Source organism: Passer domesticus, chromosome 12 (genome assembly GCF_036417665.1).
Source record: "Passer domesticus isolate bPasDom1 chromosome 12, bPasDom1.hap1, whole genome shotgun sequence".
Lineage (NCBI taxonomy): Eukaryota > Metazoa > Chordata > Aves > Passeriformes > Passeridae > Passer > Passer domesticus.
The window spans coordinates 17,898,585-17,914,819 of record NC_087485.1 but is presented as its reverse complement, the minus strand read 5'-3'; the positions used below and the strand labels follow the sequence as shown (position 1 = coordinate 17,914,819).

The window sequence follows — 16,235 nt, the reverse complement described above, 5'->3', positions numbered from 1 at the left end:
TTTGGAAACTAGTAGGAGGGTTGAGCCTCTCTCCTTTGCTTCGAGGGTCACAGTAGCTCCTTTATGTGTCACAGTCAGGGGGAAGTTTGAGCCTCTGTTCCCCATAGACCCAGGTGCCACTGCCAGTGGGGATGCAGTGGGAGCCACCAAAAAGAACTGCTCTGCAGCTGTCTGTGAGCTTCCCTCATCCTCACCTGGCAGCACTGCCCTGCAACAAACCCTGCCAAGGTCCCCGATGGCAAGGAATAAGGCAAAGGAGGAAGGTGCAATATGGAGCTCAGCAAAAGCAGCAGGGTGTAATCCCCTCCTGGCACAGCTGCCCTGTGGGAGCTCACAGTGGGAATATCCCACTGAAAAAGTCACCCAGTCCCCAGGAGAAGGCTTTTCCTGATGTTTCTGCCTTATCGTTGCAGCTACGGAGAAGGGCAAGGGAGGCTGAGGTTTCCTCCTCATGGTAATGAAATGCAGCCCACATACCCCAACGCTGGCAAGAGAAGAGGAGAGCAAGTCAGAAGTTAAGGAAGTAGAGAAGTCAGACCAAGTACAAGAGTCAGAACAGAGGAGCAGGAAATAAAGCAGTGGACTGTGTGCCTGAAAAGAGGAGACAGAGCCTGCAGCCTGTGAAAGGATTAGCAGAATAAAAGGAGTTTCAGTTTAGAGCAACAACAAAATCCTATCATAGAGGCTTTAACTTCTTCTTTGAAATAAACACACTGTAACAGTGTTACTCAAATAAAACCAAATAAAACCATGTACTAGCAGACATCTGTCATCTTTATTATTTCACGTGCTCCTAAGAGGCCTGATCCCAGCACCTCTGGCCATTCAGCTGCCTCAGTGCAGATCTGTGCTCTGCACACATCACCTGAATGTTCAGTCTCCAGCAGGCCAGGACTGGCTCTGACTGATGGGGACAACCAGGTTTCCCTCTCAGTTGTAGGCCCTGCAATTTTGGACCAAAGGACAAAAGGATTTGTAAATTCCTCTATCAAACCTAGTGTATGCCCACATACATACTCAGGAGAGCATGATGCTTGCAAGCCAGAGAACTGGATCAGAGGTTCCAGTGCTGATTTTGCCTATTGGAACATCTGCATTTGACTCAAGTACTATAATGAGAATATCCCCACATGGTATCTCCTTTAGTGAGGTCTTTATGGTACAGCTGTGCCCTTCCTACAAGCAGTCAACACATACCAAAGGAACCTCCTTTGAAAGCTGCTGTATTTTGTGAATACCATGTTACTAAAACAGAGGTTGGAAAGCTTTCTTGGTGAAGTTTCTCTCAGTTAACCTGCTCCTGTTGAAGAAAAGTAATTGACAAATTATCACTAATTTTACAAAAAGGTAGACATTTTAAACCACCACAGTTTTGTGGGTTTAAGCTGCTGGGTACTTTGGCAGAGGTTGGATTACTAATGGCCTGACATGGTCAGTCTCCTGTGGCAAGCAGCAGGCTTTGCTGAATAGCAAAGCACTGCAGTGCCATAAATGCATCTTGCAGGATTAGAGTACTGCATTCCTTTAGGGCTGCCTTCCACTGCCAGTGGAAAGGGAACCCAAACAAACCATCAACATTAAGCAGTTTATATACCTTAAGCCAGAGCCAAATGTGCAGCTTACTACTTTTAAAGAACCATTCAAATGGGCCCAGATATATTAAAGGTCCTGTGAAGACTGAGGTTAGCACAAATTTACCTTGATTGCTCTTCTCTAGATTGTGATTTTTTCATCTAATTGCAGCACAGCTGCCTAACACACTCCTAAAACCACAACAATGCAGCTGCCATGCACAAGGTGTGTCCACTTGCTAGTTCTGTTTATCAGTGGTCTTTGCAATTTAATAAGTCCTATATTTTCTTAAAATAACAGATGAGAAGGCAGAGGTTGTTCTCTCTCTGGGGAAGGATACATGCCATCATCCTGCAGACTGGTTGAGAACAGAAACACAAAAATTTGGCACCCACAGTAACATTCGCTAAAATTCAGGGTAAGAATGATATTCCATCCTTGCCACAGCTCTTCAGGTTCTCCAGATAACAAATATTTCCAGCCCATTTCCCCCCAGATGGGCAAGTCAGTTTTTCCCTGTCCTTCGTGCAGCTGGGCAGGGCACAGCTGTGCCTTGCTGAGCAGATATTGATTTTTAATATATAGAAATTTAAATTATTTACAGCTCTCCACAGTACCTCATGCAATAGCAAAATCTAGCCCTAATCACTGGAACAGACTGTTGCACACCTTGTAAGGCTGCATCAGGTACCATTAGTGAATCTATGCCTGAAATATTTACTTTCCTTAACTCAGTTTTCTGTTCTATCCACACCTTCATTGTTAGAAAATTTTGGTTGTTCAGGCCCTCATGGACTAAACCTGCATATTGGTGCTCAGAAGGTAAATGATCATCTTTATACATCTAATAGAAGTTAAGGAAAACTCTCCTTTCAGTATTAGAAGCAGCCTGATTTTTAAAATCTTTAAAGTTGTGTGTAGTATAATCAGATTATAAATTCTTAACACAGTAAAATCCAGTTGGAATGCTGGAACAGCAGTTTATAATGGCTGGTCATGTTCTGGCTTGCTAGGAATTTTAACATAAATATTTGAAGTCAGGTGTTAAGTTTAATTTTGTTAAATACTAATCCCTGTAGACATTAAATTATCGCTGTTATTTTTACAGACATTTTTGAGGGGGTTTTTTTGCAAGCATATTAGCAGAGCAGCCATAATTCATTTTCCACTGATACAGAAGTTCCATTTTTTTACTTGCATATAAAATTAAATGGCTATTATTTTAATACCAGGATTTATAGATCCTTTCATTCTTTATCTGTTTTTCATTAAGAGTTTTCTGAATGTTATTTAAAAACAAAGAACTCCAAGAAATTGCATCCAATCCCTTAACTGCCACATAGCCTAAATTCATGTTTGACTAGAGGTTAAGAAAACTCACTTGAAGTGTTTGATGACTTTAATTCCATCGAGTCCCTACAGCCTAGCAATTTTTTAGACCTGTTGTCATGATTCAGAATTTCATTTAGTTTTTGTATTTCAGTGGGGCAGGAGGGGACACTTCAGTCCTTGCATTGGATGTGCACTTGTGTGGTGCATGGCAGCCTCCTCTCCCAGCACGAGCTGAGCCACAGCTCCAGCTCAGCCAGGGCAGAGAGCAGCAAGTTTATTTACTGTGAATAAACAGAGCCATTGGGACTGTCTGTGCTGCCACAGAACTTCCAGTTTGCACCAAAATTATGAGCTGCTCATTTTACTTCTTGACTGGTTTTGTATCTGTGTCATGCCCTGAGTTCACAAAGGGGCCGTGGCAGTCAAAACCGGTCACTGACATCCTCAGCTGGGAGTGTTTAACTCCTGGCAGCCAATTAACTGGCAATTAGCTGCACCAGAAGCTGCTTCATTTAGCAGATTTCTGCTAAATACGTACATAAATAAATATCATGATGAGTTACATCGTCACCATTATTGATATAATCCACCTCATATTTAATTTGGATTTAAACAGTTTGCAAAGCACAATTCCTTTTGATTAAGCTTCTTTGTTGCTGTTGCCAAACAGGATTCTCAGTTCTTTACAATATTTTCTACTGAAAAAGATATATTTATTTATAATTCCTAGGCAGGATGCAAAGCTTCAGCATTTGTTGATAAGAGAACTTTTTTAAGCAGTGACACAGACTGTCATCCTGTTGGCCTGCGCAATGTCTACCTAGATGTGGGAGTCCTGAGAGAATGGGAGAAGTTTTTGATTGTTATTCTATTCTCAGTGAAAACTGCCTGTTGAGGATACAGTATACCAATATATCAAGAGAGAGCTGTACCTGAATGAGGTTGGTCACAACATTTACTTTAAAGAAAAAACCAATTCCATTTTCTACAGCTTGCACACACTGACACCGAGTAATGGGTGCCAGACTTGCCCTTCACAGTAAATATACCCAGACACACACTCAGACCATCTGTCACAGCTGCAGCAGTCAAACACCCACTCTACAGCTGGGATATCATCTCTCACCATGCTCATACTGACTGAGCTGTCTCACTGGCTCCTCTTGTGGTTCAGTAACCAGGGGATGCACCTGCACACCAGCGCTGAGGGCAGCAGGACACCCAGGCTTTGAGTCTGCTAACCCAGCACTGCCTTTGGGCATCACCCTGCCCACCTGAGCCCTCTGGGTGCTGTGTGCCCACCCCGAGTGTGGAGTGCCATCCCCTGAGGACACTCCATGGAATGTGAGTGACTGCTGCAGCAGTCTGGCAGGATTCTGCTCATGAACCGTGCTCAGTTCTTCAGCCTGCTGTAATCCCTCACTGAACAACTAGGCACAAACTGATTTACCTCATTGTGCCCAGAACAAAATAAAAAGGCACAGAATTTCTTTGCTGTTAATACTTCACTTTGAAGGGGAAAGAGCTGCTTAGACAAATTACTGGTCCACTCAGAATTTCAGATGTACAACAGATCTTTACAGAAATGTGCATGCAATAAAAAGGCATGAGTGATATTTTTCTTTGCTAGCTATACAGGAAATTGTTTGGTTTTATCCAAGGAAGACCAAATATGGCCCCTACATATAATAAATATAATTAATATATTTTATATATTAATATAATAAATCCATTCTTACAGAACTGATGGATACTTTCAACAGGCTGCAAGATCCACTGTTTTTATAGTCTGTGTGTATTGTGTGCTGCAGATAAATAAAAGATGCCTTAAGGATTTTGCATACTAAGTGAATATACCAAGTATTGCCAAGCTCCTTTATTTTCTTACAAGCACAGGGATACTGTTTTCCTTCAAAGTGAAGTTCTTGAAGTGTCTTGGTGAGAATTCAGCTTTTGTTTAAGAAATGAGTTTCAGTTCTCATAGTTATATGAAAAGACATCAAAACCCCATACCTGACCCCAAATGCACTCCCATAGTTCAAAAGCCAAAGGCAAAATGAAAACACCGGATTTTCCAATAAGCCCAATGTCCCAATGTTCACATCACTACCACAGTTCCCAAATGGTTTAGCTCTACATGAGGTGCTGACCTCAGAACAAAACTACACACTGCATGTGTGTGACTGGTGTGGGAAACCCACTACAGGGCCAGGTCACAAAAGATCCTAAACAGAATTAGATAAACAACTGGAGATTTGAAAGGATGAGGGGGTTTGGCATTCTCTTCACAGAAAACCAGGTTTGGGACCCACTTGCACTGAGTGAGAAATGGAGCATGGCTGATGGCAGAGGCTGGATCCCTTCACAGCCGTGTGGCAGAGCTGGGTTGGCTTCACCCCACCCAGGAGCCACAAGCTGGGCTGCTTGGGCTGAGCAAGCAGCTCACAGAGGACAGGCTGGGCTCCCCATCTGCAGCTTTGTCTGAGCAGGAAACTGCCAGAACTTTCTTTGTTTGAGGGGAATAATTTCTGGGTGCAACTTTCTGCAGGAGCAGGACAAGGATCAGACAGATTTCTGGATGGTTCTTCCATGCAAACATTCTACTAATTTTACTACCAGCACTGCTGGATATGTTACTTGACTGGAGAGATAAAAAGACACAGACATTTTTTCCTTTTTTTTTTTTCTTTTTTATTCCCCTCCCCCATTTCCTATTTTTCTAGGATGTGGAAACTGCTCTCAACATTGTCCCAAAAAAAAATAATAATAATCATGACACTGGATAAGATCTCAGAAGTGATATATATATATTTCAGGATATTTTGCTTGCCTTCTGACTCATAAGGGTTGGTAACATAATTTTTAAACAAAAGCTGAGGTTGTCATGGTATTCCATATTATTGTGAAAAGGAGGAAAAAAGGCAACAAACACCAAGAAACAAGAGATGACAAAATACCATGGTATGTATGGGAAAGAGTGCATATTGCATTTTCTCACCCCTAAAGCTGCTGACCAAATTCCCTCCAGTTCCTGCTGACCAAGACCTCCTGAAAACTGCTTCTCATCAGGCAGTTTCTGACACCTTAATTTCTGGAGTATTTCAGTATCTCCACCACACATATTTTTAAACATGTCCTACACCAAGTGAAGTGAAGCTACTTTTGGGGCACATTTACCACATTCATGGCAGATTTTCATGAGAACATTTTGTTATCAGAAGGGGTGTAGCACTTCCACTCCTACTGATATGGATTTTGCACATGTTGTGAGTGCAAAGTAATATGAAATACATAAAGACTTTGGAAGGTAATTTTGCCTTATTCTTTATTCAGTCATGAAGAATATTGCATTTTTTAATAATATGATTCACTACTTAATTTACAAAAAAAAATTAGTAGAATGTTTGTATGAAAGAACTATCCAGAAATCTGTCTGGTCCTTGTCCTGCTCCTGCAGATAGTTACACCCAGAATGTATTCTCCTTAAACAAAGAAAGTTCTGGCAGTTTCCAGCTCAGAGCTGCAGATGAGGAGGACTGCTTTGGCAGTCTTACCATAACCTGCTCCCTGCAGTTACACCTCCCCAGGAGCCAGCTCTCTTCCCTGGGCTCATCACAGCATGGCCAGGTCACACTGCTTCCATGGTGCTGCTGATGCTTGTGTCTCCATTCCCCACCCTGCTGCAGGTCTGTCCATCCCCACAGCAGCTGAGTGGGTACAGAGAGCCCAGCTCAGCCCCTGCCAGCACAGCTCTGCAGACACCCTGAAATGTTGGGTTTCTTGTCCATTACCAGTTTGAGGGATGCCAGGCTGTGTTTGGATTGCATCCTTTCCTTGTGTATGGACAACATGGAAAGGTGACCCAAGGGATAGGGGTGGAAAGTGAGAGCCTGCTGAAGGGTGAGCATTTGCATCTGCTCTTTGCTGCCAAAAATAGCAGCAAACCTGAGCTAAAGTGAACAAGAGCAGGAGGAGATGGCATGAAAGGAGCCAGTGGACCCATTTAGGGGTTATTCTGTCTTTGGGCATTTGGTCAGTGCTGGAGTGGCCAAAAGGAATGTGACTCCATCCCAAGGAGGCAATGGAAACCTACAGATCTATCTTGGTAAAAAACACTATGTCTGAACTTCAGCATGCTCCCCAGAATACCAGCAGCTCCTCCCAGCAGTGCAGTGTTTTCAGGCACGTTGATCTGTGGAAAATGCAGGTAGACAGGTATGTATGCTGGCAGGTAGCAGATCATTAAGGGGATTTTATCATTTAAGGTCTTTCTCCATATGCATGAGCATAGCCATGATAATTTCTGAAAAATCCTTTTGCCAGGATTTTCTCCCGAGGAGCTGAGGAGCCTCAGGAAAGAAATGTAAACAATAACTATCTGCTGCTGTGGAATGCAACAGGTGCATCTGTGATTGGGGCATGTTGGCTGTTTCTAATTAATGACCAATCACAGTCAGCAGGCTCAGACTCTCTGAGCATCACAAGCTTTTGTTATCATTCCTCTCCTGTTATTTCCAGCCTTCTGATGGATCCTTTCTCTCTATTCTTTTTAGTATAGTTTTAATATAGCATTTTAATATAATATATATCATAATATAATAAATCAGCCTTCTGAAACATGGAGCCAAGAGTCTCATGTCTTCCCTCGTCCTGGCACCCTCGAGCACCACCAAAGCATGAGTACAGCTGTTAAACTGTGGCACACAGCAGTACCAGACTCAAAAGGTTTCCCCTGCAGACCCTTCCCCATCCCGTGGCCTCCTCTGGGCACTCTCCAATGGCTTCATGCCTTCCCCATGCTCGGAGCCCAGGCTGCCCCAGCACTGACGGCGAGGCCGGGCCAGCCTGGAGCAGAGCAGGACAATCCCCCCTGGCCTGGCAGGGCCGGGCCCGCTGCCCCGGGACAGGGATGTCCCTCTGGCTGCCAGGGCACCGCTGGCTCAGCCCCGGCTGGCACTGCCAGGAGCCCCAGGGCCCTCTGCAGCTGCTCTCCAGCCTCTCACTGCCCAGTGCCCCCAGCCAGGGCTGCCCGTGCCAGGGCAGAGCCAGCACTGGCCTGAGCTGAGCCTGCCATGGCTGGGGATTGCCCTTCTCTCCCCTGGGCTGGGTCTCTCTGCAGGGCCCCTCTGCCCTCAGAGGCGTCAGCAGCTCCTCCTCATTCAGTGTCACCAGCAAACTTCCCGAGGGCTCCTTTGGGGCCTGGGTCCAAATCATGAACGTGGTGCTGAGCACGGGGCTGGGGGGGAGCCCTGCAGAGCCCCACTGGTGACAGACCCCAGCCTGGTGTCACCCCGGCCACTGCCACCCTCTGTGCCCGACCCTGAGCCAGCTGCTCACCCACCATGTAACACATGCTGGCCCCACATGGAAAAAGAGCACCTGGAGGTTTCCAGCACTCCTTTTCTATACCCAGCACTGCTTCAGCTCACATCATCTCAACTGTCTCATATTGTCCAATATTTTAGCCATGCCACATTATAACTTTAAATTTCATGGCTGATCACTAAGCAGCACAGGTATTGGAAGTACAAAATGCTTTATGGATTTTTAATATTTTAGACTTTGGGTTTACTTTTTCAAGCACAATCTTAAATCCATCCTTGGTGACAAACACACCCTTTGGGCTCATCGTTATAGATAATACTACTCTCTTCTTTTTTGACCTTCCAAACTCCCTGGAAATGGACCTTAACTTGTTCAAATTCCTCACAGGAGTGGATGAAAAGTCTTCAGTACAAAGTCACTTCTAACTCTTTGTAGTAATACGCTTGGGCATGGCAGGTGAGGGTTATGCAAGCTGAGGAAGTTGATGCCAGAAAACTCATGGATCCTCAGCTGAGACTTCAGCAGAGGTGGGCATAAATTTACCACCTTTCATTGCTGGCAACACTTCTGTCAGGGCATAATCAGAAAAAACTGCAGTCATGCAAAATCTGAAAGAGGAGCACGGGGGTGGCATGGCTCTGGGCTTGTTTGTCCTGTTCGGAATAAATAAAAGCCAGCTATTTCCTTTCTTTGCCCTGACTGCTGAATTGTTGTCCCTTGCAGGTAACATCATAGGCTCTGGGATCTTCATCTCCCCGAAGGGAGTTCTGGAGCACGCGGGCTCGGTGGGCCTGGCTCTCATCATCTGGGTGCTCGGTGGAGGCGTGGCTGCCCTGGGCTCGCTCTGCTACGCTGAGCTGGGGGTCACCATCCCCAAGTCGGGAGGGGATTATTCCTATGTCACAGAGATTTTTGGTGGGTTAGCTGGGTAAGTACCCTGTCTCTATAAAGTCATTTGAAAGCACATTTCTGTCGTGTGTTTGGTGTGGGAAAGCCATCGGACTTGGAAGAGACAACTTTTGTCAATAAAAATGCTTCAGCAAAATCAATCTTTCTGTTCTCTGTTAGAAATACCAAATTGTCCCTACACAGACCTCCCAGTGCTGTTTTTCAAGAGAAGGTGACAGATCCTTTCACTTCCCTCACTGCCCCAAAGTCCATGGCAGAAGAGGGTGATGCTGTGTCCGAGTGATCCTCCTGTGTGCAAGCCATCAATGATCAGTGCCTGGTGCTGAGGAGCTTTACCCATCCCAGGCCAGGCTGCAGCTACTCCCCACAAATAAAGCAAAGCTGCTTGACTTGCTGTCCAGAATAACCAAGAGTTGTAAACACAGAGAGGGGGGATTGCTAACTCAGGGAAGGATTTCTCTTTGAAAATAGTACTGAGGGAGTAGTGTGGCCAGGTGAGGAAGGGACAAGTGAGAGGAGGTTATCTTTTTTATTTCATTGTACGCTTTTTGATGTATTCCACACAATAAATTAAGCTGTCAGCCTGTACTCAAAGACTACTAGAGTAGCACCAGAATGTTCTTAGCAGCTCTCTCATTGTGAGTAGAGAGGCCATAACATGTGCTGGTGGTTTAGTTAAGAAAAATAAGCACCAGTACAGAAAATAGAGAAAGAGTAAGGAAAAAAAAAACAAAACAAAACAGAGAATTCCTTCTCATGTGAGATGAAAAATGAGCTTATAACAGTTTTGCTGGCTGCTGAGCAAGGACAAATCAGAACAGGCATAACACAGGCAGTGTGTCACCCTGTCCCAAAGGCTGTCCTCTCATGCCTGCCTCAGCCCAGTGTCACACAGGCACAGGGCACAGCCAGCACTGCAGACATGCCTGCTCACAAGGTGCATTTCTGATGCTTGTCAAGCTTCAGCCATTGCCTTCTGCTGGTTCATGAAGTCTGTGTTTCTTTAGTGGATGGAGTCTCTGACTGCTGTCCTGCTTTGCACAGAAAATTACACTGAGATCACAGAGCAGCAACAACAGCATTGGCTTGGCTAACCAAATCTCAGCTCCACTCAGGTGTGTTCCCTCCTGGGGCAGGAGCTTCACAGCAGAGCTCCTGCTCTCCAGGGCACTGCCTGCTGACAGGAGCAGTGTCTGCAAGCTGGGACAGGGGGCTGAGAGCACAGAACCACACAAACTGCCACAAGTCCCATCCCTGGAACACCACTGTGAAGGAGGCCAGCCACATGAGGTCCACAAAACCACAGGAATTGTGCTTCTTAGGGAGGAAAATGAAACTACTTAGAAATCAAGTGCAACTAAAATTAAATGTAATTTAATTAAAATGAATTTAAATTGCTCCTCAGCTCCCTCTGCCACATTCAGAGATGAGTGATCCCTGATCCCTGCAAACACCAAGCTGTGCAGCTGCTGTAACAAACCACACACCCTCTGATTGATCACTCCCCAGCATGTCCCTGGGGACAGTCTCACCCCCCAAGGCAGGAAATTCTGCTTGGGCAGCACTTGTTTGGTGTCCAGGCTTGTAATGCACAAGCAATATCAAAAAAGCACAACCTGTCACCTGAAGGGAAGTAGTGCTCCCATCCTTCCAGTGTAGAGATGTGAGCTCTTCTCTCAAGAAACTAAATAGTTCCACTACTATGACAAAGGGTTGCATTAGGCAAAAGCCATCAGGTAGGTTTTGGTATAAAAAGGGGAATTTGGGTCATATTTTCCAGTAAAGCCAAGCTGGGATTCTGCCCTGCTGCCCTTTTCTGAGCCACCACCTGAAGGCTGCAGCTTTGGGGAGCTCCAGCACCTCCAGGTTCCCACCTGGGAGTGCCCATCCAGCACTGGCAGGTCACAGGCAGTCTGAGCTTCCAGGGGCCTGCACTGTGCCTGCCTGGGATAAAAACCTCTGCTGCTCTCTTTTGATGTAATCCTTCTACAGCTGAGTACATCAAACTCAGCACACAAAGTTTTGGTGCCCCTGCCATTCCTGTGCATCTGCTTTTCCCAGTGACCAGCTGGATGTTTTGGTCTATTCATAAAAAGGTGTTTGTTGTAAGAGCACACGCTGTACCCACCCAGACCACAGCAACTCCATTTCTGTTGTCTTGTTCCTGTCTCCCAAAATCCTCCCATTTATTATTTTTTTTTTATATATCTATGCAGGTTTTCCTGCATAGATACAAGGCACAAAGAAATACTATTTGATTGTGACAGCCACTGGAGTACTTCATGCCCCAGCTTCTGTGTCTGGCAGTACTGATAGCTGGATGCATAACTTTTTATTGAAAAGTTCATCACACACATGGCTAGGTGTGATGTAAGGAGGTGAATGCAACAGCAGAGGCAGGACGGAGCCATCTGCTGAGCTGGCAGGAGCTGTGGCTGCAGAGCAGCAGCCCTGGCTAGCTCGAGGACAGCCTGAAACACTGCTGAGCAGTGGTGGTGGTGGTGGCAAACCTTGGCTGGGGACAGCCCTGAGCAGAGACACTGCCCAGCTCCTGTGGCCAAGGGAGAAGGAAGAGGTGAGGAAGGGTTCCAGTGTTACCAGAGAAAGAGTCTGCTTTCCTCTCTATTTAGGAATTATTGTGGTTTTAAATAACATTTGTGTGAGAGCACAAACTGCAGGGAATGCCCACAGCCTGTGCTGCAGGAGCCCTCTGAGCACAGCTCTCCTTGCATGCATGTGGGCCTGCAAGCCTGAGCAAAAAGAACATTACCCCAAATAATAAATAAAGGCCTAACAGGTATTCTTAATAAATCCAGCTTCATGAAAAACCCTCCAGAGAGCTTCTGATCAATACAACTCCTCCTGAAAGCTCAGCAGTAATGCTGCAGCTAACACAGCTGCTTCACCAGCACAGCCTGCTGACTGCATGTGTCCTTACCAAAATCAGTCAGTGGAGAGTTTGCAGCCAAAGCTTTGATAAGTGCCACTCTAAACTGCAAGTGTAACATGCTTCAAATATACTTTTATGGTTCTTTTTCGTTATTGCAAAATTTTGAATTTTCCAAAGGCAGTAAGTAGGATGGCATTAATAGTGTTCAAACTGGCTCCAGCTTAAACCAGCTCAGTTTTCCTGAACTGTACTGACGTGAGTTGTACTATAACACCTGTTTCAAGCCCTTTTCTTTTGCTAGTGATGCACAGGTGGGGTACACAGGAATTTTGTATTTTCACAGGCTGCTTTGAATCCATAACGTATCTAATTCGAGATCCTCAGGGGAATATAGCAAATCCCAAATAGATATTTGAGAACCAATTTCAGCAAGTCCACTATATTATTTAGGACCCATGTTGTTTATTTCTTTCCACAGGTGAGGGAATTACTATGCAGAGGTATCTACAAAAAAATTCCGTTTTGGTCCAGGGATGAGTGGCACTCCACATGAATGTCACACTCCCCAGGAGCAGCTGCTGGCACCACTCACTCTGGGCTGTTTCTAAGGCAGGGGCATGGGCTCTGAGTAGAGAGGATCTCACTCATATACACACTGGTGGGACTGTGGGCCATTAGCTTCAGTGAACTTTGGATCAGGCTCAACGACCAAACACAGCACAGGCCATCCAGCCAGTGCTAGAATACAGGCACAGAGGTTATTTCACCAGCTCCTTCACCACCAGCACATGCAGGAGCTCAGATTTCTCCTGCAAACTCCAGTGTTCAGGAAAAAAAAAACCCACCCAAACAAACAAAACCAACCAAACCCAAGCAAAACCAACCAAAGAGCTGCATCTTCTTTTTTCTTTACATTCAGCTGTCTCAAACCTGTTATAAAGATCTGATCACTTCTCAGTCAGCAACAAGAGAAGGTTTAGCTTCTCTTATTTTTTTAATCACAGCTACTGAGTAACAGTGAAAGGCTGTAGAGTGGAGTTCCATCTCCATCCCCATCTCCAGTGCTGTAGCTCAGCCCTCAGGACAATAATTCTGCCACTTTCCCTCTGAAGAACCAAGTCATTCCAGGTGTGCCAACCTCATTCCAGGTGTGTTATGCTGTGTCATCTCCCGCATCATCTCCCCACCATCTCTCCATTTTCCCAGGAAAGCCATTCCCAGCCAGCTCCAGGTCCTCATGCTGCCCTGGCAGCTGCTGGCACTGTGAGCACATGGCAGCACTGCCCCTGGCCCCCACAGCTGCTTGTCTGGGGATGGGATGTGATCTCAGTCACCAGCGTGGAGATCTTTTCCTCAGAAATAGGTTTTGATTAAAACTTATTGTAGAAACACCATAAAAGCAGGCCTACACCTTAGGCAAAGCTTCCTTCTTGCTTTGCTGCCATCTCTCTTTTGAGCTTCACCTTTGACAGCGCAATTTTGTCCCCCCTCTGCTAAATAATGCATTTGCTTTAATTTGTGTTATCAATCCTGCATTTCAATTGCATGACTGTCATTAATCCATTCCCTTCTAAACCATGCTCTTCCCAATACCAGCTACATTACACTCCATATTACAGCACAGAAACAAGGGCAAATTTTGCCTGAAATAGTCTTTTCAGAGTCATTCCCCCCACTGAATATTTTACACAATTCTCAGCCTACATGTATAGGCTAAAAATTTGTATAAAATTTGTATGGGTGAAGATAAACATGACAGGGAAAAACTGGTAGCCTCTGCCTGGGCCCTGCCAGTCAACAGCCACACAAAACAGCTTGAGCCCAGACAGCACCATCAGTATCCTAATCATATTCAGCTAATTGTTATTGTAGTCTTTGGGTCCTGTTTATTCTTCAGTGTGGACCAGCTGAGTTAACTCAGCAAGCAGGATCTGCAGAGCTGTACCAAGCTGGGTACATCATCAACACCACCAAATAGCACAGAGCAATCACTGGAGAAAACTGCTCTGAACCACGATGAAAAACTTTAGAAATTTAGGAGGGTAAAAAACCAAAAACTGATTCACATAACAAAATAAAGAGAAAGTAAAAAACTGCTGAGTTTATTGTAAAAAAATCATAGTGGCAGCTGGGAAGGTACCCATCTGTTACTTTGATCTGGCTTACCAAATTAACTGTGGTAGTTAATTAATTGCCCCATCCTTCTCAGGAACAGGAAGGCAAAGTGAAGGATGGGACTGAGAGACATTCTCCACCTCAGCTGAGGAGCACCCAGCCAGCAGCACTCCCTCCAGGCTGATGGCACAGAGAGAGGCTCCCTCAGCTGTGCCACATTTCAGGGCTGGAAGCAGGGAGCACGCTGGGTGGGTGCAGCCCCTAACGAGCTACCCATGTGATATAGAAATTGTACTGTCTTATTGGAAATATCATTTCAAATCCTCGTTTGTGTCATGCATCCCTGCACATTATATTTGTGCACGTATGTGAACTGTGTGTGTCTGTGTGTGCATATGCATGGCAAGAAAAACTTCACTGCCTGCAATGACTACTCACTATATAAATAATAATATTTCAAATATTTTTAAATACTAACCTCATCCACTGCTGCCTTTTTAGCTTTTTTTTTCTCTTTGAACAGAATGAAAAACCAAAATATCTCACACTTTATATTTGCACAATACCTTGTTGGGTGCAATCACCTTAAGCCACAGCTGGAGGCGGGCAGCCAGCCCAGCTGTGAGATCCATCACAAAATACTGCAGCACATCTGCCCTGGCCTGGGTCACAGAGCCAACAGCAGTGGTGACAAGAAAGCCCCCAGTGACCAGCAGGGAGCTGGTAGCAGCCCCAAAAGTACAGCTGCTGCCTATGGCTGCAGCCAAAACCCTTCAGAGGTGCCCTCAGTGTGGGGACTACTGTTTGCTGTGGTGACATGTCAGCCCAGGAGCAGCAGAGCTCCTTTCTAGACACAGAGTTAAACCAAAACATGCCTGCTGGTCAGAATCCTCGCTCTTCCACACGTTCCTAAACCATGCTTTGCTTTACAAGGTTTCATTTAAAATACAGATTGTGCTGAGAACACGGGAGAAGGGCTGAGGGGAGTCACTCTGGTGTGTGTGACCAGGATGGAGGTGCTCAGCCCTGACACCTTGTGCACAGCTGGCTGTGTGTGCCCTCCTCCAGCACAGCACCAGCACTGCTCTCTTGTGCTTTTCCTTGTCTTTCCAGGTTTCTGCTGCTGTGGAGCGCAGTGCTTATCATGTACCCAACTAGTCTGGCTGTCATTGCACTGACCTTCTCAAACTATGTCCTGCAGCCTGTCTTCCCTAACTGTATTCCCCCCTACAATGCCTCCAGGATCCTCTCCATGGTGTGTTTACGTAAGTATTTGCTTCTTGCACACACAAATCTTGCCCTGGTTTTACAAGGGACCACTGGAGGGGCCACTGCAGCCAGGCTGGGGTCAGGGCCCCAGCTCCAAAGGCCTGTGGGGAGCTCCCAGGAGAGGCACTGTGACAGGATGGGGCAATTCTGTCCCTTTCCATGTGCCCGCAGCAAGTGCAGTGCCTGGAGGGAGCCACAAAGGCACCCAAACCCCTGTGGGTCCAGGGAAAGCGGTGCCAGGTGAGCACGTGGGATGGGCAGTGCTGCAGAACCATGGGCACCTGGCACAGGTGACCTTTGAGCCCTTCCCATCTTCTCTCACATCACACAGGTGAGGGTGCAGCAGGCAGTGTGCAGCCAGCTCTGCAGCAGCCACTGCTGGGGCTGGCAGAAGCAAACCTGAGCTGCAGGGCTGAACACTTTCCCTGTTCCTGTGAGGAGACAATGATCCTGGCACGCTGGGCACGGCTCAGGCACAGTTACTGAGCTGGGGAGAGCCCCTCTGGCAGCACCCACAGGGCTGGTCACTGCCAGGGTGCCCTGCAGCTTGGGAAAGGCAATGCTCCTCCTCACCCTCGTTACTGGCCACGCTAGAGCTCCCTGCAGGAACATGAGTGTGTTTGTCACTACTTTGACTGTATGTTCTTAGATAAACAAAATTTCATTTCACTGAATTCAGTATTTTGCTCTGCAGTCCTCCTGACGTGGGTGAACAGCTCCAGCGTGCGATGGGCGACGCGCATTCAGGATATATTCACAGCAGGAAAACTCCTAGCCCTGACCCTAATCATTATTGTGGGCTTCATACAGATCTTTAAAGGTA

The 16,235-nt window shown here is 46.0% G+C and overlaps 1 protein-coding gene and 1 long non-coding RNA gene across 3 annotated transcripts in view; both read left to right on the top strand.

Moving 5' to 3' along the window:
• SLC7A10 (solute carrier family 7 member 10) overlaps positions 1-16,235 on the top strand; it is a 39,856-nt gene that overhangs the window by 14,316 nt on the left and 9,305 nt on the right. For both annotated transcript variants that reach the window (XM_064386884.1, XM_064386883.1), the window contains exons 2-4: positions 8,953-9,157; positions 15,257-15,408; positions 16,107-16,232. In XM_064386884.1, the coding sequence (XP_064242954.1) occupies positions 8,953-9,157; positions 15,257-15,408; positions 16,107-16,232 (483 nt within the window). The remainder of the gene's footprint in view (positions 1-8,952; positions 9,158-15,256; positions 15,409-16,106; positions 16,233-16,235) is intronic.
• LOC135279468 (uncharacterized) lies at positions 97-761 on the top strand. The gene is made up of 2 exons (XR_010346694.1): positions 97-263; positions 414-761. It is a non-coding gene; the product is annotated as an uncharacterized LOC135279468 (long non-coding RNA).